Raw genomic sequence first — 25054 nt, 5'->3', positions numbered from 1 at the left:
CCCCTCTCTCCTCCCAGCCTCCCCCAGCATCAGCCTCCCTCAGCATCAGCCTCTCTCCTCCCAGCCTCCCCCAGCATCAGCCTCCCCCAGCATCAGCCTCTCTCCTCCCAGCCTCCCCCAGCATCAGCCTCTCTCATCCCAGCCTCCCCCAGCATCAGCCTCTCTCCTCCCAGCCTCCCCCAGCATCAGCCTCCACCCTCCCAGCCTCCCCCCTCCCAGCCTCCCCCCTCACAGCCTCTCCCAGTATCAGCCTCCCCCAGCATCAGCCTCTCTCCTCCCAGCCTCCCCCAGCATCAGCCTCCCCCAGCATCAGCCTCTCTTCTCCCAGCCTCCCCCAGCATCAGCCTCTCTCCTCCCAGCCTCCCCCAGCATCAGCCTCCCCCTCCCAGCCTCCCCCAGCATCAGCCTCTCTCCTCCCAGCCTCCCCCAGCATCAGCCTCCCTCAGCATCAGCCTCTCTCCTCCCAGCCTCCCCCAGCATCAGCCTCCCCCTCCCAGCCTCCCCCAGCATCAGCCTCCCCCTCCCAGCCTCCCCCAGCATCAGCCTCTCTCCTCCCAGCCTCCCCCAGCATCAGCCTCCCTCAGCATCAGCCTCCCTTCTCCCAGCCTCCCTCAGCATCAGCCTCTCTCCTCCCAGCCTCCCCCCTCCCAGCCTCCCTCAGCATCAGCCTCCCTCCTCCCAGCCTCCCCCAGCATCAGCCTCCCCCAGCACCAGCCTCTCTCCTCCCAAACTCTCCCAGCATCAGCCTCCCCCAGCATCAGCCTCTCTCCTCCCAGCTTCCCCCTCTCTCCTCCCAGCCTCCCCCAGCATCAGCCGCTCTCATCCCAGCCTCCCCCAGCATCAGCCTCTCTCCTCCCAGCCTCCCCCAGCATCAGCCTCCCCCAGCATCAGCCTCCACCCTCCCAGCCTCCCCCAGCATCAGCCTCCCCCCTCCCAGCCTCTCCCAGTATCAGCCTCCCCCAGCATCAGCCTCTTTCCTCCCAGCCTCCCCCAGCATCAGCCTCCCCCAGCATCAGCCTCTCTTCTCCCAGCGTCCCCCAGCATCAGCCTCTCTCCTCCCAGCCTCCCCCAGCATCAGCCTCCCCCAGCATCAGCCTCCCCCAGCATCAGCCTCTCTCCTCCCAGCCTCCCCCAGCATCAGCCTCACCCTCCCAGCCTCCCCCAGCATCAGCCTCTCTCCTCCCAGCCTCCCCCAGCATCAGCCTCCCTCAGCATCAGCCTCACTCCTCCCAGCCTCCCCCAGCATCAGCCTCTCTCCTCCCAGCCTCCCCCATCCCAGCCTCCCCCAGCACCAGCCTCTCTCCTCCCAGCCTCCCCCAGCATCAGCCTCTCTCCTCCCAAACTCTCCCAGCATCAGCCTCCCCCAGCATCAGCCTCTCTCCTCCCAGCTTCCCCCTCTCTCCTCCCAGCCTCCCCCAGCATCAGCCTCCCTCAGCATCAGCCTCTCTCCTCCCAGCCTCCCCCAGCATCAGCCTCCCCCAGCATCAGCCTCCCCCAGCATCAGCCTCTCTCCTCCCAGCCTCCCCCAGCATCAGCCTCTCTCATCCCAGCCTCCCCCAGCATCAGCCTCTCTCCTCCCAGCCTCCCCCAGCATCAGCCTCTCTCCTCCCAGCCTCCCCCAGCATCAGCCTCCCTCAGCATCAGCCTCCCTCCTCCCAGCCTCCCCCAGCGTCAGCCTCCCCCCATCCCAGCCTTCCACAACATCAGCCTCCCCCCTCCCAGCCTCCCCTAGCATCATACTCTCTCCTCCCAGCCTCCCCCAGTATCAGCTTCTCTTCCCCCAAGTCTCCCCCAGTATCAGCCTCTCTCCTCCCACCCCATACGCCGATCTCCAGTCTGCATTAGAGACACCCCCACGCTCCTTATGAATCTTCAGCTCTGCGAGCACTTACCTGCTCCAGGGCCCGCCATCATCTTCCTGGCTCACGTGAGTATCCTCTTCTGACACCGGCTTCCATCGCGGCGTCCTCTGCGGCGTCCTGCTGTGAGCTCTGCATGTGAAATCCACACAGCATTGGACGCAGCACAGAGGAAGGAGCTGATTGGCGTGCCTGTGATCCCGGAAGTTCCGGGGTCAATCAGCTCTCTGTGCCCGGCTGCCGCAGTTTGTCTGCATTTGCGTCTTAATTGACGCGGATACAAATAAATAAAGGTGCGCCTCTCCCCCCTCCCCCCTCCGAAAATACAGCGGATTTAACGAATGTGTAAAAAAAATTTTTTTTTTACTGCTAGAAGGTGCCGCCCCCTGCATCCTGCCTGCCACCCTAGGCACGGGACCACGGGTGCCTAATGGTAAATACGGCCCTGCACATAGTATATACAAAAATTCCCCAAAACACTGTGACCATATACCATAAAGCAACTGACAAAGCAGTGATAATATGTACTTGCCAATTAAAGATGCTCGATAGATGCATATCCATAGTACAGTCCCATATATAAGATCAGCGGTGGTGCAGAGAATCCTGGTAGTATGATCCACAGCAGTCTATAGGAGTGTAATGGAGGTGCATCCCAGATCAGCCTTAAATAGCCCGCCGTTCCTGAACACAGCTGTAGCGGGTGAAGTAATAATCTAATTAACCCCATTGTTGCATAGTGTCCAAGCAGAGAAGAAAAAAAAAACGTATACAACACTAGGTGGCTGAGATAGGAATTAAAATACCGAACGGCGCATGTGCGGACCTCACGTTCACCGCAGATAGAACAAACTCATAGCGGTCATGTGATACAGCAACATGCGGTTCATGCTGGAACGCGGAAGTCAGCGCTAGAGCAGAGGGTTCAGAAATAAAGTACCAAAGCCACCAGTGATATGATAGTCAGCAGCCATATTGATATCCATTCCCAAATAGTTAAGGGGTGCTTCACACACAGCGAGATCGCTGCTGAGTCACGGTTTTTGTGACGCAGCAGTGACCTCATTAGCGATCTCGTTGTGTGTGACACTGAGCAGCGATCTGGCCCCTGCTGTGAGATTGCTGCTCGTTACACACAGCCCTGGTTCATTTTTTTTATTGTTGCTCTCCCGCTGTGATGCACACATCGCTGTGTGTGACAGCGAGAGAGCGACGAAATGAAGCGAGCAGGGAGCAGGAGCCGGCATCTGGCAGGTGCGGTAAGCTGTAACCATGGTAAACATCGGGTAACCAAGGTGGTTACCCGATATTTACCTTCGTTACCAGCCTCCGCCACTCTCACGCTGCCTGTGCTGCCGGCTCCTGCTCTCTGCACATGCAGCTGCAGGACACATCGGGTTAATTAACCCGATGTGTACTGTAGCTAGGAGAGCAGGGAGCCAGCGCTAAGCAGTGTGCGCGGCTCCCTGCTCTCTGCACATGTAGCGACGTTATGATCGCTGCTGCGTCGCTGTGTTTGACAGCTATGCAGCGATCATAACAGCGACATACAAGGTCGCTGTTACGTCACAGAAAATGGTGACGTAACAGCGACGTCGTTGTCGCTATGTGTGAACCCAGCCTAAAGCCACTTTACACACAGAGAGAAATCTTTGGCAGATCTGTGGTTGCAGTGAAATCATGGACATATTGTTCCATTTGTACACAGCCACAAACCTGGCACTGATTGTCCACAATTTCACTGCAACCACAGATCTGCCAAAGATTTATCTCTGTGTATAAAGTGGCCTTTATGCGCATATTCTAGCACATAGGAACATATAACAATAGGGCTACAAGCCACGAATACACAAAACCAGCAATAAATCAAAGACAAACTCCACCTAACGATCGTAAAAAGATGATGTCTGCAGTTCACAATGGAACATAGGGTTAATGCAGGCGTAGAACTCAGCTGGAAACTAGAATATGGAACATTAGCGGCCATTACATTAAATACACAGAGGTCAAATACACCTAAATATCAATAGGATTCATACATGGAGCAAAATCATTTTATAGAATATTACCCATTTAGCAACCACATGAATAACCCAGGATAAAGTGTATACAGTATCTTCCTATTGATCATCTCCCTTTTTTATTCATTCATTTTTTCCATGCCCCTTTTTTACCACTTGTTGTTTGGGAATGCAGTTTCTTTTTCCTTTGTCTGTCGTTTTCCTTTTGTGTCATTATCATAAAGCAGGACTAGTGTTCCTCCTGCCCTGCTCACTAGACACGGTTGCGATTAGGATAAGACAGGGATAGACACGTGATTGCAGCACAAGAGGAAAAAACCTGTCTTGGGACATCGGGAGCTCAGGGTTGCTCAGAGTAAGTGACATGGTTTATCCTTCCTGTTCTTCCCTAGAGGCAGTGATTCCCACCCCATCTTTCTCATGATACACCGCTCAGCCTCTTGGTGGAACACAACAACCAGGGACTGCCCTGTATTGGTAACTGGTGCCTACTGTCAGCAAAGTCCAACCTCAGAGGCTCTGGTGATGACTGAGTAGTCACTTAATCATGCCCCTCCGGATAAGCCTGGTTCAGGGTGCAGTGAGGCTACGTCTCTTCTCCTCAACCTATTAGCATGACAGGCTTACATGTAATTCTTCAAATGACATGATTCATATGAAACCCCCAAAGGATCCATTCACTGTAATGAAGCAGCAGAATTACTCTGGACTCCTCATGGCAGCGCGGCAATCATCCCTATCTAGTGACCGGTTATCTCCAGTAATTGTATTATTACACCGTATTCTTTATGATGTTACATTGTCATCTTCTTTCAGATCCCTACAATATCGGATCCTCTCAGTGGAGATCTTCTATATAAGAGAATTCTCCTGATTGCCCCATCAAGGATGGATATGGCCAGGGACAAGATGGCGGAGAGGATATTACACCTCACCCTAGAGATCCTCTTCCGGCTTACTGGAGAGGTGAGAGATTCTGATGACGTCACATTACATCATTCTTATCTATGGGAATAACAGATGGACAGAACTGGAGAGGTGAGGACTCTGGAAATGTCTGCAGTGAGATTTATTACTGTGTCTCTCCATAACCAGGATTACACAGTAGTGAAGAAGACCTCTAGTGAGCACTGTCAGGCCCCTGTGTCTGAGGGATGGGGAAGACGCCTGAGCCCAATCACGGGGCCTCCACCTCACCCCCCGATACATGAGGACATCAATGACCAGAAGATCCTAGAACTCACCTACAAGATGATTGAGCTGCTGACTGGAGAGGTGACACTGCTGGGAATGCTGGGACATTATACAGTAACGCTATGAAGGGATCGGGGGTGACGGTATCATTGTATGTGTCAGGTTCCTATAAGGTGTCAGGACGTCACCGTCTATTTCTCCATGGAGGAGTGGGAGTATTTAGAAGGACACAAAGATCTGTACAAGGACGTCATGATGGAGGTTCCCCAGCCCCTCACATCACCAGGTAATAGACAGGACTAAATACACACGGCCTATAATTATCTGTATGTAAGGAATGAATTCAGTCCCTGTATGTGTCTCCTCCAGGTCTATCCAGTAAGAGGACAATACCAGAGAGATGTCCCCGTCCTCTTCTCTCACAGGACTGTAAACAAGAAGATCCCGATGTTCCTCAGGATGTGTCTCCTCCAGCTCTATCCAGTAAGAGATATCTACTCATGTACTTTCTGCACTAATTTTGTTTACATTTTTAGACTTTCTGCTCTGGGTTTTTTCAGCTGTATTTTCTTTGCTTCTTCTGCTGTTTGCTTCTAGTGCCTTCTCTATGTTGTTATGAAGGCAACTTAAAGACCTGCAGAGGGTTCATGAATACCCGGTTTACCTGAAAATAAGACCTACACTGAAAATAGTATGATTTTATGGGATTTTTGGAGAATGTTTGAAATATAAACCCTACTCCAAAAATAAGCCCTAGTTACAGTCAGGGCCAGCGTTGGGAAGAGTCAAATTCACAGTTTCTCAGGGACCCCAGTCTCTTAGGGACCCCATATGTTGTATTCTAAGGTTGATTGTTTAAGGACCTTTGATGACTGCAAAGTAATTTGACATGATGTAACCAAAGGCCTCTTAATTACAGAAGTCTAAATGAACTGAACAGACAACAGGCTGGCATACAAGACTGGCATTAGGGGAAAGGATGTGGAGACTGAGCAGTTTCATAGGGCCCCAATTCTCCTAGCGGCCCCAGTATTTGTATGCCAGTTATAGGACTGCTTTTGGACATTTTTGACAATGTCTTTGATCACATGCTGTAGAGTATCGTTCGCTCCCCTTCTGTATATGCTGGCTGGACTATTTCATTAATGCCAGCTATAGTTTACCTATACTGGTCTGGTGAGGTGTTGTTATCCAGACTTACGGGTGGTTGTTGTGCATTATTGCTGTGAGCTGTTGTGGTGTTAACTCTTGTTGTCTTTTTGTTGCCACGTTCCTCCTCTTGCTTTTCTCCTTAGTCTGTCACTGTTTATTTCTGTGAGTTTGCAATTTATCCCATCTGTCTTAATCTGTATTTCCATCATACTCCTGCCCCTTTCTTCCCCGGGGGATAACAGATTAGATCTGATCAGGAAAATAGTAAGGCACGGGACTCCGGCATCTCCATCTTCAGGGGTAATCCAGAGGTTAGGAATAGCTTAGGGTGCCCTAGGAATGGGAGATCCGAATTAACGAAGATGTAACTCTTAAGCGGGCTTTGCACGCTGCGATCTCGCTAGCGAGATCACTAGCATGCGTGCCCGCTCCCATCGCTTGTGCGACACGGGCATATCGCTGCCCGTCGCGCACAAAATAGCGCACGCCCGTCACACATACCTGCATAGCGGCGTCGCTGTGACCGGCGTACCGCCTCCTTTCTGAGGGGGCAGTTCGTTCGACGTCACAGCAACGTCACTAAGCGGCCGCCCAATCAAAGCGGAGGGGCGGAGATGAGCGGGACGAACATCCCGCCCACCTCTTTCCTTCCTCATTGCTGGCGGGACGCAGGTAAGGTGAGGTTCCTCATTCCTGCGGTGTCACACGTAGCGATGTGTACTGCCGCATGAACGACGAAATACATTGACAAAGTATCAGCAACGATAATTGGGAATAGGGGGAAATGTCACCGATGAGCGATTTTGAACGTTTTTGCGACGTTTCAAAATCGCTCATAGAAGTCACACACAACAAGATCGCTACAGCGGCCGGATGTGCATCACAAATTCCGTGACCCCAACGAGATCGCTGTAGTGAAATCGTAGCGTGTAAAGCCTCCTTTAGATGTCAAAATTAGACAACAGATTCAGAACACATTTGTTCCTAATTTAATTTCTGATGTTATGGTTTAAAAAAATGTATTTTCAAGATAATATCATTATAAAATAATAACATTGTGTTTATTTTTAGCAGATGACTCTATTGGGAGTTCAGATGGAAATCTGATATCTTCAGAATTTATAACAGATGATGAAAGTATCACACATGATACATATGAAGAGCATGCTGTTGTTCCAGATATACCTCCAGTCCTTTCTCGGAAAGCTTTAACAACTGATCTTTTCAAACAAGTCCAAAATTCAGATTTTTCACAGAATTGTAAGCAAAATATAAGTTACAGAAGGGATGTGGAACATGAAACAGCTCCCACAAGGGAGAAACCATTTTCATGTTCAGAATGTGGGAAATGTTTTATTCGGAAATCAGAATTTGTTGTGCATCAAAGATCTCACACAGGGGAGAAGCCATTTTCATGTTCAGAGTGTGGGAAATGTTTTAATCATAAATCAAATCTTGTTAGACATCAGACAAATCACACAGGGGTGAAGCCATTTTTGTGTTCAGAGTGTGGGAAATGTTTTAATTGGAAATCAGAATTTGTTGGGCATCAAAGATCTCACACAGGGGAGAAGCCATTTTCATGTTCAGAGTGTGGGAAATGTTTTAATCATAGATCACATCTTGTTGTGCATCAAAGATCTCACACAGGGGAGAAGCCATTTTCATGTTCAGAGTGTGGGAAATGTTTTATTCAGAAATCACTCCTTGTTACACATCAGAAAATTCACACAGGGGAGAAGTCATTTTCATGTTCAGAGTGTGGGAAATGTTTTATTCGAAAATCAGAACTTGTTGGGCATCAAAGGTCTCACACAGGGGAGAAGCCATTTTCATGTTCAGAGTGTGGGAAATGTTTTATTCGGAAATCACATCTTGTTGGGCATCAAAGGTCTCACACAGGGGAGAAGCCATTTTCATGTTCAGAATGTGGGAAATGTTTTATTCGGAAATCAGAATTTGTTGTGCATCAAAGATCTCACACAGGGGAGAAGCCATTTTCATGTTCAGAGTGTGGGAAATGTTTTAATCATAAATCAAATCTTGTTAGACATCAGACAAATCACACAGGGGAGAAGCCATTTTCATGTTCAGAATGTGGGAAATGTTTTAATTGGAAATCAGAATTTGTTGGGCATCAAAGATCTCACACAGGGGAGAAGCCATTTTCATGTTCAGAGTGTGGGAAATGTTTTAATCATAGATCACATCTTGTTGTGCATCAAAGATCTCACACAGGGGAGAAGCCATTTTCATGTTCAGAGTGTGGGAAATGTTTTATTCAGAAATCACTCCTTGTTACACATCAGAAAATTCACACAGGGGAGAAGTCATTTTCATGTTCAGAGTGTGGGAAATGTTTTATTCGAAAACAAGAACTTGTTGGGCATCAAAGGTCTCACATTGGGGATAAGCCATATTCATGTTCAGAGTGTGGGAAATGTTTTATTCGGAAATCACATCTTGTTGGGCATCAAAGGTCTCACACAGGGGAGAAGCCATTTTCATGTTCCGAATGTGGGAAATGTTTTATTCAGATATCACATCTTGTGACACATAAAAAAATTCACACAGGGGAGAAGCCATTTTCATGTTCCGAATGTGGGAAATGTTTTATTCAGAGATCACATCTTGTGTCACATCAAAAAATTCACACACGGGAGAAGCCATTTTCATGCCCAGAATGTGGTAAATGTTTTAATATGAAATCACATCTTGTTTACCATCAAAAAAATCACACAAAATAAAGCATTTTTATGTTCTGAAGGTGAAAAATGTACCGTATTTTTCGCTTTATAAGACGCACTTTTGTTCCCCCAAATTTTGGGGGAAAGTAGGGGGTGCGTCTTATGAGCCGAATATACGGGGGGTATATATATATATATATTGCTGCTGCTCATCCTAAAATAAAAAGCTTTACTTACCCCCTCCAGCGTTTCTCCCTGATGTCCCTGCTTCCACTGTGATCAGGCACTCAGCGATGATCTCACTCTGCTGTGCCGATCACATGACCAGCATCAAGAACCAGTAAGTGGAGGAACAGAAGCACGGAGGGAGACAGGAGGGAGATCAGCGCTGGAGGAGGTAAGGAAAGAGTGTTTTATTTTACTATGGGCAGCAGCATGGGGGCGATATCTAACACAGGGGAACGTGTGCAATCCATAGGGGGCCATAGGCAGCACAGGGGAACGTATGCAATCCATAGGGGGCCATAGGCAGCAAAGGGGAATGTGTGCAATCCATAGGGGGCCATAGGCAGCACAGGGGACTGTGTGCAATCCATAGGGGGCCATTGGCAGCACAGGAGAACGTATGCAATCCATAGGGGGCCATAGGCAGCACAGGGGAACGTATGCAATCCACAGGGGGCCATAGGTAGCACAGGGGAATGTGTGCAATCCATAGGGGTTCATAGGTAGCACAGGGGAATGAAAAATTCTTCAGCTCACCTGTTGCCCGGACTGCTGGACCTTGCGGGTGCCTAGGATCCGTCGGTGAGTCCCAACCGGTTAGTGGATGAAGGAAATAGGGAAAATGATCCGGCACTGATTCTCCTTTTAAGATAAAATCTCCAAAGTCTTTATTAGAAATATTGCTTTTGACGGAGGCTAAATGGATTTTGAAGCTGAATACAAGATACCCAGGTGGCTTTAATTATTGCTCCGATTTGCGATTCATTTTTTAAATCGGTAGACATAGGAGAACATCCATCCCATTTTCTGATATTTAGCAGGGTGCTCTCATGCCCATGTGTGTGGATTCACTCATTATCATTTGACATAATATATGTGTGCCTGTCATAGAAGTTATAATTCAGGGATTAATACAGCATGTGCTCCCTTACTCGATTTTTATATGTGCCTCTCCCCTCTCCCCCCCCCCCCTTTTTTTTTTTTTTTTTTTTTTTTTTTTTCCCCCATATAATCAATGTGTACATACATCCTTATGGTCTTTTTTGCCATCAAGAAAAAAGGCACATATTGATTATACCAAGCATATTTTTTGGAGGAGTTACCTCCATATATGTGACACACAGGTACTGTTGGCAACTTCAGAATATATATAAAAAAACATACAATTTAATTTTTTTTTTTCTCCCATATAATCAATGTGTACATACACCCTTATGGTCTTTTTTGCCATCAAGAAAAAAGGCACATATTGATTATACCAGGCATATTTTTTGGAGGAGTTACCTCCATATATTTGACACACAGGTACTGCTGGCAATTTCAGAATATATATAAAAAAACATACAAAAAAAGAATTATTTTTTTTTTCCCATCTCTGCTATTCCTACACACATGGACTTGTGTTTACAGCTTCACTCTAATCCTAAGCCAGCTCCTTAAACTCAATTATTATTATCATTGATAGGAGAATGAATGCTTTGGGGGTTACCATCTATCACTTATTATTTATTATTCACCATGGATTATAACCATTTATTGCGGTGTTTGATTTGATTTGTTTTGTCTTGTTCTATCTGCATACATGGTGATGTCCACCTGTTTTCTCATGCAATTACAACCTCTCGCCCCTCCCCTCCGCCCATTCCGGGGGCTAGTCTATTTTAGTAACGTTCTGTTATACATGGAATACTTATGATTAAGGACTCTAGTTGTTTTTATGGTGTAGCCCGAAACGCGTAAAGTTTCCATGTAAAGATTCCTACTCGGCCTTCACGATGTTTTTAATATTTCTAATAAAGACTTTGGAGATTTTATCTTAAAAGGAGAATCAGTGCCGGATCATTTTCCCTATTTCCTTCATCCACTAACCGGTTGGGACTCACCGACGGATCCTAGGCACCCGCAAGGTCCAGCAGTCCGGGCAACAGGTGAGCTGAAGAATTTTTCTTTCCTTCATCTGATTTGGTTTACTGGCTCCCTCTTTTTTCGTGCTCCCTGTTGCCCTTAGAGTGACTGCGGTAAAATATACATACACAGGTTGATTTTTACCATTCCTGAATTGCGGAGCTATATATATTGTAGCGATTCTTCCATCAAATATTTATTCGTGGAGGCCTTTGAGTGATACGCAATTTTTTCATCTATCATAACGTTATAGTAAATTCCATATACATATTTTCATTCACCAATAGGACACTTTGGGTTTTCTTGACAATGAGGAGCGAAAGAAAAGACTTGAGGACGTTTTTTCTGAACAAACCGCATCACGCCGTACGCAGGCTAATAACCCACTTGGTGAACAAACATATACCTTTTGGGATTTGGAGAAACTGTCTGTTCAGCGACTCAAAACATGGTGGGATTCGATGACCCTTAATAAATATATCGAGAAAAATATGATCCCTAGGGGTCTGAGGATCAAAAAATCCCCCACCCATATTTTTTCTGAGCAGTTTATGGAGGATTGGAACTTGGTGCTTTCTACTTGCTCATTAAAGCTGATGGGTCTGTTTATCGCAGAGGAACAAAAACGCATTGAGGGATTGGATACTGAAATCAAAAAAATACACACTTATTTAGTGGAGAATTACGATCCATCTGATTTCGACAAACTTAATATGAGGCTCAAGAGCACCATCGAAAAAGTGGAGTCAGATATTATGGACCTTAAACAAAACAAATATCGCAGGGACATTAAAGACTATGAGCTAAAACAAATATATACCTGGCATGCCTCCACCAAAGCGAAATCCATCCTCAAAAAACGCGACCAGCAACCGCAAAGTGGGAGGACAGTGTATTTTACTTCCACTGACAATGACTCAGCTGATGGCAGCACTAGTTCTTATAAGTCTGGTAGTAGGGGGATTCACACTCCACACCCCTCAAAAAACTTACCAACAAGAAATATAGATCACGTAGGGGCGGCAGAAAACACAGGCGGGGGAGAAAGGAGATATTTTCTCCGCTCCAGGAAACGCCGGTACTGGAGGAACTAACACATCATGGTTCTTTGGAGATCCCAGTACTTAATTTGTCTGCCTGCATATTAAATCCAGCCCAGATTGATATCCTCCAGAAAGGCCTTAATTTTGCCCCTAATAACAGGGCTGACCTTTTCCAGACTCTAAGGGATGTAAATAGGTTTGTGAGGAATCTCACAATAAAAAGACATTTTTCTAACACTGATGCAGATAATAATGACAGTCCTAATCCATCTGATCCTCTGACCATCGATTCTACCCATGTCCCATTGTCCTGGGATTTGAGAGAACAGATTGCTGTCACGCACTTACAGGAATTGAGCAACACCTGTACAAGTATATCTGAACCTTCCCCTTTTGTCACCAAGAACCCGAGTTTTTATCCTGTTGCTTCCAGGGTTCCTGTGATGGACACGTTCCAGGACCTTATTGAATCGGAGGTCAGGAAAATACTTCTGGAGAAACCCCGGACTCAGGATAATTTGTCACCTTCCGAGAGAAAAGCACTTAAGGACCTGAAAAACAATAATCATATTGTTGTCCGGGGTGCTGACAAAGGGGGGTCAGTGGTTGTGCTAGACAGCAAATTGTATGAAAGGGAAATTAATACCATTTTGAGTGATAACTCCACTTATAGAAAACTACCTGGTGATCCTACGTCGGATGTTTCCTCTAAACTGCGGGTTCTCTTGTTGCAAGGTTTCCAATGTGGAGTGTTTAATGCAAAGGTTCATGAATATCTCTTTGTTGACTCCCCTGTATGTCCCATTTTTCAAGGCCTTCCCAAGGTCCATAAAGGCACTTTTCCTCCCCCATTGAGGCCCATAGTAGCTAGCACAGGGTCTTTGACCAGCAATTTGAGTGACTGGCTGGATCATTATATTCAACACCTTATGAAGCGTACTGTTGGTCACATTAGGGATACGAAGAGTCTATTACAGGACTTGGAAAAGATGTCTTGGACAAGCGGTTCCTTCTGGATAATGAGTGATGTTGTCTCATTATACCCTAGCATACCGCATAAGGAAGCCTTGCAAGCTTTATATTTCCACCTGAACAAATATAGCTTATTTGATGACATCCTCAAGGAATTCATTTTGATGACAACGGGGTTTTTGCTGACCCACAATTTTTTTCAGTTTAATGGTACATTTTATCTCCAGACAGCCGGTTGTCCCATGGGGGCGAGTTTTTCATGTGCATTGGCTAATATTTACATGGCCTACTGGGAGGAGCAGTACATCCACATAAGTGATAATCCATTGTTGCATACCATTATATGGTATGCAAGATATATTGATGATCAAGTTTTGATATGTCAGACAGGAGATTTTGGGACCTCCCAGGAGGCCATGGAAGCCGTTAATGCATATTTTAATAGCAACTCTCTTAATTTGAAGTTCACGTTGAATTTATATATGAACTCAGCCCCCTTTTTGGATATTCTGCTATCTGGAGACCCCTTGACTGGCTTGATTCATTCTGTTTTGTATAGAAAGCCCATTTGTGGCAATACCTCTCTCCATGCGAGTAGCTGTCACATGCCCCACACCCTACAGAATCTACCTGTGGGTGAACTCTTGCGAGCGAAACGTTTATGTTCATCTGAGGCTTCTTATCGTGGTGAGGCTAACCGCATTAGAGAGAGACTTAGTAGGAGAGGATACCCCGACCGTACCCTGAATAGGGCCTCTTCTATTGTTGCGAACAGGACCAGAGCTAATATGTTGAAGGATCGCCCTGTTTCCTCATTAACTATGAACAGTGTTACTTTTTCAACACCTTTCAGTACTGATTTTTTTTCAAATCAAACAGATTATTCGGCGATTTATTCCCCTCTTACGCCAGGACCCCACATTGGATGTAGTCCTGCAGTCGGGGGTCAACATAGTAGCCAAGCGAGCCCGTACCATTGGGAACCTCGTAGCACCCAGTATGTTTACCTCCAGGAAATCTAACAGAACCTGGCTTAGCGTTTCTGGTTCTTATAAGTGTGGATCCAGCCGATGTGGCCTTTGCAGATTTATGCACAATACTAAATCCCTATCAGGGGATAATGGGGAGAACTTTGAAATCCGTTCGTTTATTAATTGTGCTTCCACACATGTGGTTTATTTGGCATCGTGCACATTATGTTACAAGGGCTATGTCGGCTGCACTTCCAGAGCGCTTAGGACCAGAATCTCTGAACATGTCCGCATACCTTCGGCGGCTCATGACAGAACCTCCCTGAGCTATGTTGCATTGGTGAAAAAACGCTCCTTATCTGGTCTGACTAGACATTATATTGAATGCCATTCAGCGGATTTTTCGTCCTTAGTAGTCACAGGTATAGAGTATGTTCCCAGACCCCCTCGTGGGGGGGACTGGTTCCAAGCTTTGCTTTTGACGGAGGCTAAATGAATTTTGAATCCCTTTCCCCCCCATATAATCAATGTGTACATACATCCTTATGGTCTTTTTTGCCATCAAGAAAAAAGGCACATATTGATTATACCAGGCATATTTTTTGGAGGAGTTACCTCCATATATTTGACACACAGGTACTGCTGGCAATTTCAGAATATATATAAAAAAACATACAAAAAAAAAATTTTTTTTCCCCATCTCTGCTATTCCTACACACATGGACTTGTGTTTACAGCTTCACTCTAATCCTAAGCCAGCTCCTTAAACTCAATTATTATTATCATTGATAGGAGAATGAATGCTTTGGGGGTTACCATCTATCACTTATCATTTATTATTCACCATGGGTTATAACCATTTATTGCGGTGTTTGATTTGTTTTGTTTTGTCTTGTTCTATCTGCATACATGGTGATGTCCACCTGTTTTCTCATGCAATTACAACCTCTCGCCCCTCCCCTCCGCCCATTCCGGGGGCTAGTCTATTTTAGTAACGTTCTGTTATACATGGAATACTTATGATTAAGGACTCTAGTTGTTTTTATGGTGTAGTCCGAAACGCGTAAAGTTTCCATGTAAAGATTCATACTCGGCCTTCACGATGTTTTTAATATTTCTAATAAAGACTTTGGAGATTTTATCTTAAAAGGAGAATCTGTGCCGGATCATTTTCCCTATTTCCTTCAGCACAGGGGAATGTGTGCAATCCATAGGGGGCCATAGGCAGCACAGGGGAACGTGTGCAATCCATAGGGGACCATAGGCAGCACAGGGGAACGTATGCAATCCATAGGGGGCCATAGGCAGCACAGGGGAATGTGTGCAATCCATAGGGGGCCATAAGCAGCGCAGGGGAACGTGTGCAATCCATAGGGGGCCATAAGCAGCGCAGGGGAACGTGTGCAATCCATAGGGGGCCATAGGCAGCACAGGGCAACGTGTGCAATCCATATGGGGCCATAGGCAGCACAGGGGAACGAACGTGTGCCAGCACAAGGGGGCTATATTCAATATAAGGGGGCCATATCCAGATTAAGGGGGCTAATTTTAGGATGGGGGGCTATGAGGGACATATACCCTATATGATTTGTTAGACGGACACTGGCATTATAAGATGGACTCCATTTAACATTAAAAAAAAAAATAAATCTCTTTTCCTTCATCAAATTGGGGGGTGCGTCTTATAATCAGGTACGTCTTATAAAGCGAAAAATACGGTAATTCTCAGAAATCAGATCTTATTAAACATGTAAAGAAGCCGCACAGGGAAGGAACATTTTTCATGTTGTGAATAATTTAAGTGTTTAACTGGTAAATCAAGTCTTGTCGACCATGAGAAAACGTACATAGTAGAGGAGCCGTTCTTGCGTTTGAAATTTGGCAAATGTTTTTATCATTAATCAGGTCCTGTTGTCAGATGAGTCACATGGGGGAAGGCATCATGATGTATCGTGAGTCAAAGGGTTTTATCCAAAAATCAATTGCTCAAGTAAGAATTGGTCAGGGAAAACACCATTTTATTTCTATTTCTTTTTAAACTTACTGTATTATTATGAACATAAAATACACCTCGGTTTTAGAGGAGGAAAATAGGAAAAATATTTGAAGCAAAAAGTGTAGTCTTGATGCACTGTTATGGGGGGATCTGCTGCTGCTGCTGTCTTTGATCCTAGCAAGTGAATTCAGTATGTAAGCGGCACATCACATGACGTCACTGCCATGCACCGGCTGTTACACACAGACATTAGCTGTCAGAATATTCACTGCCCCCCACACCCAAAATCTTGATGTGTTCTTATGCCTGATGGTCCTGAGGAAGGGAGCTGAGACTCCAGAAACGCGTAGACCTGTGCAAAATAAAGATCCATTAATCTGAATACCTGAGAAGTGATCATTGGCGCGGCTCAAATAAACCCTATTTTCCTCTATTGTTCTCTGTTATCTGCCGTCTGGGTTGCTGCTGCCTTGATCAAAACTTTCCATGCCTGCATAGTAGTTGTGACTTTCACAACTTCACTTGGTGAGTATTACTGCTCCCTGTCTCTACCCCGTGTGTTATTGGGGTAAAACCCTATTGCGCTTCTTCTCCACAGCTTTTTACTCATCTCACTCCTCAATGGCAGCTTCAGTGCCTAGAGGTAGATGGCATTGTGGGAGTGAGCAGCAGTGAATATTCACTTTCGCTATTAGCGGGCACATTGTTAGCCCTGGTGCTGGTTCCTGCCTCCTGTGACCCACTCCTCCTCTGCCACCCCTCCAGCACAGTCAGGAGCACTTGGACTATGAGACAACCCACCCCTCTTCCTACACATTTTTTTGGGGGGGAATGGGTCTTACAGTCTGAAAAATACAATAATTGGTTAATAAATGGTAAAAGTAAAAAAGTACAATAGTCAAAATCACATATCATAAAAGGGCACAAATAATTGTGAATCTGTCTGACCGTTTCAGGCACCACCCTCTTTCACTAAACTCTTCTGACAATTTTAGAAGTGTCCCTAATGTCCCCAAAAGGAACTTCCAGGTTGTGAGATCCCACAACCCTCAGCGCTCACAGTAAGAGCGCTGCAGCATCCTTCTTAAGCAGTGCAGTAAGATCTTAAAAAAGTATGTGACCGCGCTGGATTAGTTGAGAGAGCAGTGTCTTGTGCTTAGAGCAGCCGCAGAGATTTGTGGGATCCCGCTCTGCACACTGAGATCCCACAAAATGGAAATTCGAGCTCCACTTTGCTAGTAAATTGTTTATTTCGAGAGCCTTTAGGAACATTTGTGAAAGGTTTTGATACTGGATTATATTTAGATAATTCACTAATCTCAGGTTGTCCACTGCTTTATTTACTAAAAAGCGCAGTCCCAGATTGGAGATAGGAACTCTGAAGTATATCACATTGTATATAATTGCATTTCAAAGCTTGTTTTGTTAATAAATGCTTGTAAATGTATATTCTTCATGCCTGTCTTTCTCTTGTCTAGATGTGATGATTTTGCCTCCGAACCTCTGGAGTTGGTGCAGAGCTGTAGACATTTCACACAAATATAGTGAGGGGAGAGTTGAATCACATTATGCAGCCTAGATATGTGGAAGATTTTAAGACTCTCTGGTCCCAAGTTTTATGCCAAAAAATTGTCACAAAAGCTCTGAAAAGTTTTGAAAATTTGGATCAATTCAGATTTGTGACAAATTTTGGTGGCTTTTGGCATTTTCACTCCATAATTGGCAGAGTTTGGGTGGGACGGGGCGTGACAGCACAGCTGCTTTAATTCATGATGAAGATCAGGTTCGGCTTTTTCATTCAGACGTTAGATAAAGTTCAGTTCGGGAACCAGATTTGTCGTTAACCCCATTGGAAGTCACTGATTGGGCAGTTGAGGTCTCCGCTCACATGCAACTAGCCATAAAGAGAGTATTTATTCCCGAGGGAGGGAGGCATTTCTTACCGGGGGGTTTCTTCTTCTTACACAATACATCCTATAACAAAGTTTTTACCTCCCCGTGAAAGCCATTCACACACTGCAAGCGGCTCGCACTGAGCCGAGCACTGAGTGTACCCGAGCACAGCGATGCTAGATCGAGCGGTTGGGATACATAAAGCACCCGAACTCTGAACTCTAACACTGATTTTTTGTATAAAGTCTGTATTTGGTACAAACACCGAATTTTACTATTTAGGTTCCCTCATCTCTGCCCACAAACCTTTATTACAGTTTAGATTATAGATGTAGAAGAGACCAGAACTAAAAGGGGCCTACCCCTTTCCCTTTTGTAAGGGAAGCAATAAAAGAAAAACAGAAAGCCTTAAAAGAATTAAAGAGGGTAGCTAGTGATGAGGCATTATATAATTATAGAAAATTAAATAAAATATGTAAAAAGCAAATTAAGTTAGCTAAGTTTGAGACAGAGAGACTCATTGCGAGAGAAAGTAAAAATAATCCTAAAATATTCTTTAACTACATAAACAGTAAAAAACTGAAAAGCGATAGTGTTGGCCCCCTTAAAAATAGTCTTGGTGGAAGGGGATGAGGGTAAAGCCAACCTGCTGAATGACTTTTTTTCTACGGTTTTTATACAAGAAAATGCCATGGCAGATGACATGACCAGTGATACCATAAATTCACCCTTGAATATTACCTGCTTAACCCAGCAGGAAGTACGCCGCCGCCTCAAAATCACTAAGGTTGACAAATCTCCGGGCCCGGATGGCTACACCCCAGAGTACTACAGGAATTGAGTTCTGTGATAGATAGACCATTATTTTTAATCTTCTCAGATTCCTTAATAACAGGGTCGGTACCGCAGGACTGGCGCATAGCAAATGTGGTGCCAATATTCAAAAAGGGGACAAAAACTGAGCCGGGATATTATAGGCCGGTAAGTTTAACCTCTACGGTTGGTAAAATCCTTGAGGGTTTCTTGAGAGATGCTATACTGGAGTATCTCAAGAAAAATAACCTTATGACAGAGTATCAACATGGGTTTATGAGGGATCGATCCTGTCAAACTAATTTGATCGGCTTCTATGAAGAGGTAAGTTCAAGTCTGGACCAGGGAAATGCAGTGGATGTTGTGTATATGGAATTTTCAAAAGCTTTTGATACGGTGCCACACAAAAGGTTGGTACATAAAATGAGAATAATGGGGATAGGGGAAAATATGTGTAACTGGGTTAAAAACTGGCTCAGTGATAGGAAACAAAGGGTGGTTATTAATGGTACGTACTCGGACTGGGTCTCAGTTCATAGTGGGGTACCACAGGGGTCAGTATTGGGCCCGCTTCTTTTCAACATATTTATAAATGACCTTGTTGGGGGCATGCGGAGTAGAATTTCAATATTTGCAGATGATACTAAACTCTGCAGGGTAATCAATACAGAGGAGGATAATTTTATATTACAGGGAGATTTATGTAAATTGGAGGATTGGCCTGAGAAGTGGCAATTGAAGTTTAATGTAGATAAATGTAAGGTCATGCACTTGGGTAGAGGAAATAACATTTATGATTATGTACTTAATTGTAGAACACTGGGTAAAACAGACACAGAAAAAGACTTGGGTGTATGGGTGGATGGTAAACTTCACTTTAGTGGACAGTGTCAGGCAGCTGCTGCCAGGGCTAATAAAATAATGGGATGTATTAAAAGAGGTATAAGTGTTCATGAAAAAAATATAGTTCTACCTCTGTACAAGTCACTAGTGCGACCGCACTTAGAATACTGTGTACAATTCTGGTCACCGATATATAAGAAGGACATAGCTGAACTGGAGAGGGTGCAGAGAAGAGCCACCAAGATTATTAGAGGAATGGGTGGGCTGCAATTCCAAGACAGGTTATTAATCTTGGGGTTATTTAGTTTGGAAAAACGAAGGCTTAGGGGGGATCTAATCACAATGTATAAATATATGAGGGGACAGTACAGAGACCTTTCCAAAGATCTTTTTACACCTAGGCCTGCGACTGGAACAGGGGGCATCCGCTACGTCTTGAGGAAAGAAGATTTAATCATAATCACAGACGAGCATTCTTTACTGTACGAGCAGTGAGACTATGGAACTCTCTGCTGCATGATGTTGTAATGAGTGATTCACTACTAACATTTAAGCAGAGCCTGGACGCCTTTCTTGAAAAATTTAATATTACCAGTTATGTATATTAGATTTTATGACAGGGTATTGATCCAGGGAACTAGTCTGATTGCCGGATGTGGACGAAGGAAGGACATTTTTTCCCCATTGGAACTTGTTTGCCACATTGGGGTTTTTTTTGCCTTCCTCTGGATCAACATGTTAGGCTACGGGTTGAACTAGATGGACTTAGAGTCTCCCTTCAACCTTAAAAACTATGATACCTCTGTGTGAAGAGTAAGTAACATTAATGATACCTTTGCTGGGGTTTTGTGAGTTTAATGTGAATCTGTCACTAAGTGTTTACCCCTGAATTAAAAATCTGAATAATATAAAGACAGTGTCACGCCAGGTACAGGGAAGTACCAAGCAAAAGGGAAGGGGGAGATGGTGACTCCCCTGACCATGCCTACTACTGGGCCCTAGGTTTCCTCACCACCGAGCCAGACACCTGACCCGAGGCTGACCCTGATCTGAGCCCTAGGTAGGGAGCGGATGGGATGAGCTATTAATCAACCACACTAGGTAATAAAGGACACACAAAAGTAACAAGCAAGGGGAAACAATATACAACCTATCTCTTGATGACTCAGTAAGAAGGTCAGTAAAGAGCAGCAATGATCCTGCTGATACGTGCAAGCCACCTGCTTGCATCCAGAGCTTGTGGAGAAACTGAATATCACCAGCAAAAGTCCAGGGAAAATGAGAGTATTTAAACCCGAAGGTAGATACAAATGATTAGCAGCTGAAGTAAAGAGAAGCTCCCCTGGGTCCTAAAGAGAAAAGGATGGAAACCCAGCAGAAGACATACCAGTACACTTAATACTAACAACATAAATTTTAGAAAGTCAGGGAGTATTTTGCACAGTTTTGGACTGTCTGATACCCGTGACAGACGGGGACTCTGATTCCAATGATGTGTCATTTACTGGGCTGCTTGCTGTAGTTTTGATAAAATCACTGTATTATCACTAGGGGATTATCACTAGAGAACTACTAAAACTGCTGCCATGTATCCTCTATCTCCATTAGCTCTGTATAACCCCATTCCCACCCCTGATTGGCAGCTTTCTGTCTATGCTGATTGTACACAGCTGCCAATCAGTGGTGTGGGTGGGGTTATACACAGAGGAGCATTACGAGAACTGGTAGATCTTAAGCAGATAAAACTGTTTATCAAAACTTCTGCAAGCAGCCAAGTAAGTGACACATCGCTGGAATCAGGGTTTCTGCTTATACAGGTCGATTGGACACATTTTATAGGTATCTTTGTGCCTCTTAATTAATAAATCACATCACAAAGCCATACGCTATTAGTTGTTAGATATTTAATCTGAAAAGTAGGCAGTGTTTATAAAATTATACAAAAGATATTACAAAGGGGAACAAAACAATACAGCATATACAATTATATAAAATAAAAGGGAACAACAAAAGGGAAATGACTGAACCTGGGTCACAGAAATGGCTTCAGATTTCTGGAGGAAGAGACTCCAATGGAACGTGGAGCAATTCTACACAGCAATGTTCCTTTCATTGTATGAGGATCATAATTAGCTTTTTATAAACACAAGTTACACCCACATACTCACCTCTGGTGACTCATAACACGGCTGGACTTCAGATAACTATACTATACACCAGGACTGGGACTCGCATTCAGCCCTGGCATTTCGGGGTGCACAGGACACTTGTCGCGTGGTGAATGTGTAATATATCTGTGCACTTGTAGGTTGTGTAACACGATCATATAACATGTAGTCACGGCTGTGTCCAGTATTACAGCACAGGCCTATTTATTGCTCTTAGTAGCAGGACCTGGTGAAGCCGCTATTTTCCTACAGAGCTGGGTCTCGCAGATAATGAAGAGGATGCTGCTCTCCATAGTGTTGTGGTCATATAGCTGATGGGCAGAGATACAAAATCAGACCCCCCTGAACTAATATTGATGACCTATTCTACAGATAGGGGATCAGGGAAGCTGTAGTCACTGGTGATAATTTTGGACACATACCACTTAGAGAATACGCAATGACATTTTTGGGGGGCAGATCCCACCATGGAAACCACTATGAAAAATACTGGCCACAAATGACCATCTGCCTCTCCTCGCTGTGCACAGGTTCAGGATTTTGAGCATCTTTTACCCACTTCAGGTCTCTAAAACCACCAAGTGATTAAAAGAAGTGTCCGCTCCATTCTTCTGGTGTTTTCCACTCGGAAAACGTTCTGTATGTTACAATGCAGATCAATGGGAAGGCTCGGAAGATGCCGGAATCTATAACTCCAGCTTGTCCTTAACAACAACTCCCAGCATCTCCTTATTATTGTTATCAGACTGCGGACCATACAGGAACCACAATACTGATAACACGCAGCAATATCACAAATAATCATTTACATCCAGGTACCTTTATAGGTGACAAGGTCGATACCATCCTTTTTGTCTCCATGCAGTACAGACGCCATGATGAGGTTTCATGTCCATCACTCGTCTCTGAAGACTTCCCTCTTTATTCTTCAGCAGCACTTCCCCACACAGCACCTTTATAAATAAAAGTATCATTATACTGCCCCATAAATATAAATATCTCCCATGCTGTGCCCCTGAATAAATAATTGCTTTGCTTACTTCACAAAATATCCCCCCACACTGCCCTTATCCAAAATACCTCCCACACTGCCTCTCTCCTTAATATACCCCCACGCTGCCTCTTTCCATAATGTCCCCATACACAGCTTCTCTCCATAATGTCCCCTCTACACTGCTCTCTTTGTAATATACCCCCACACTGCCTCTCTCCATAATGTCCCCCTATATTACCCCTTTTTTATTATTATTTATATATTCCCCCAAACTGCTCTTTTGTAACCCCCCCACCCACACACAATACAATGCACCATCCATTACCCCTCCACCCCACACACAATACAATGCACCCTCCATTACCCCTACACACACACACACACAATACAATGCATCCTCCATTACTCCTCCCCACACACACACAATACAATGCACCCTCCATTAACCCTCCCCACACACAAATACAATGCACCCTCCATTAACCCTCCCCCCACACACACACACAATACAATGCATCCTCCATTACTCCTCCCCACACACACACACAATACAATGCACCCTCCATTAACCCTCCCCACACACAAATACAATGCACCCTCCATTAACCCTCCCCCCACACACACACACAATACAATGCATCCTCCATTACTCCTCCCCACACACACACAATACAATGCACCCTCCATTAACCCTCCCCACACACAAATACAATGCACCCTCCATTAACCCTCCCCCCACACACACACACAAAATACAATGCACCCCATTACCCCCACACACACACACACAAAATACAATGCATCCTTCATTACCCCTCCCCCCACACACAATACAATGCACCCCCATTACCCCTACACACACACACACACAATACAATGCACCCTCCATTAACCCTCCACACACACACAATACAATGCACCCTCTATTAACCCTCCCCACACACACACACATACAATGCACCCTCCATTAACCCTCCCCACACACACACACACACACACACACACACAAAATACAATGCACCCTCCATTACCCCTCCCCCCCCACACACAATGCACCCTCCATTACCTCCTCCCCAGACATAATACAATGCACCCCCATTACCCCCTAGTCACACAAATTACACTACCCCATCACTACACACTCCTGCCTCCCCCCTCCCTCGGAATACAGTACTCCCCCTCTGCCTGTCACAAAGCTGTGTTCCTTCACAAATGTTCCCCATTATGTGTACTTAGCCCCTCCCCACTAATCCCCATTAATATCTTCAGCTCCTCCATGGAGCGCTTACCGCTGCCTGATGCGTCCAGCGTGGTGCCCGCAGCACTGTGATAATGACAGCAAGGTGCTGATGTCATCACGTTGTTACATCTCGGGGGCGGGGCCCAATCCCGGCGCACTATTCAAATGTATTTATGTCTGAAAGACGTAAATACATTTCAATAAGAATGAGGAAGCTGCAGACACCGGCACGCTCTTCCGCAGTGTGTGCATGCCGGGCACACTATCACAGCAGGGTCAGCACAGCACAGCACTGCCTCCTGGTCCTGCTGCAGCTAGTGTGCGCATGGCAGTACCCGGCTTGCACACTGCTGAGCAGAGCGGCGGTGACAGCAGAGAGCGGCCCACTACAGGGACCGGCCCATCTGGCATTTGACAGACTTGCCCTATGGTCAGTCCGGGCCTGGTTAGAACTCTTTGAAACAAGTGCAGAAGAAAGGACGCAGCCTAGATGACTTGAGCTGGTTCCTCAAAAACTCTCCAGAAGGACTGCAGAAATTCCAAGAGCTCAGCAGTAATTGGGTCATTTCTTTCCCACTGGGGACAGACCCAGGCAAGAACCTCTCCGAGGTGCGACATCAGAAATGCCACTTTAGACTGGTCTGAAAAAAACTGATGAGCCATCAGCTTAACCCTTCAACGACCGCCGGCAGTAATCTTACGTCCTTGCAGTCAGTGTTACTGCCCACGGTCTCCTGCAAGCAGCTTGCAGCGATTGGCGCACATCTGTTGATTTTTACAGCTGACATGTGTACCTGCCAGGTACAAGCGGAATCGTTCTCCGCCCATGCCTTTTAACCCCTTAAATGGCGCTGTCAATATGTGACAACGCCATTATAATCGCGACCGCGGAGAATATTTACTCACCGGACGATACCAGAAGTTACGTGATGTGATCACGTGACTTCCGGTAGTTGTCATGGTAGCAGAGAGTCATGTGATGACTCTTGTAGCTCACATGACTCACTTCCTGCCTCACACGGCTAACAGCTGGGTGAGACAGATTAGCAGTATATCTGCTGTTCACAGCTGTGTAGCT

General features: G+C 45.3%; 1 protein-coding gene across 1 annotated transcript in view; it reads left to right on the top strand.

Annotated features, from left to right (window-relative positions):
• The first annotated feature begins 4999 nt into the window (after window positions 1-4999).
• Window positions 5000-25054, top strand: part of LOC142312448 (uncharacterized) — a 131662-nt gene continuing 111607 nt past the window's right edge. The window contains exons 1-3 of the mRNA XM_075351392.1: window positions 5000-5360; window positions 5444-5557; window positions 7298-8752. Of these exons, the coding sequence (XP_075207507.1) occupies window positions 5228-5360; window positions 5444-5557; window positions 7298-8752 (1702 nt within the window). The 5' untranslated portion in view covers window positions 5000-5227. The remainder of the gene's footprint in view (window positions 5361-5443; window positions 5558-7297; window positions 8753-25054) is intronic.

Source organism: Anomaloglossus baeobatrachus, chromosome 5, assembly GCF_048569485.1.
Source record: "Anomaloglossus baeobatrachus isolate aAnoBae1 chromosome 5, aAnoBae1.hap1, whole genome shotgun sequence".
In the NCBI taxonomy this organism is placed as follows: domain Eukaryota; kingdom Metazoa; phylum Chordata; class Amphibia; order Anura; family Aromobatidae; genus Anomaloglossus; species Anomaloglossus baeobatrachus.
This window is presented reverse-complemented; position numbering and strand designations above follow the sequence as displayed.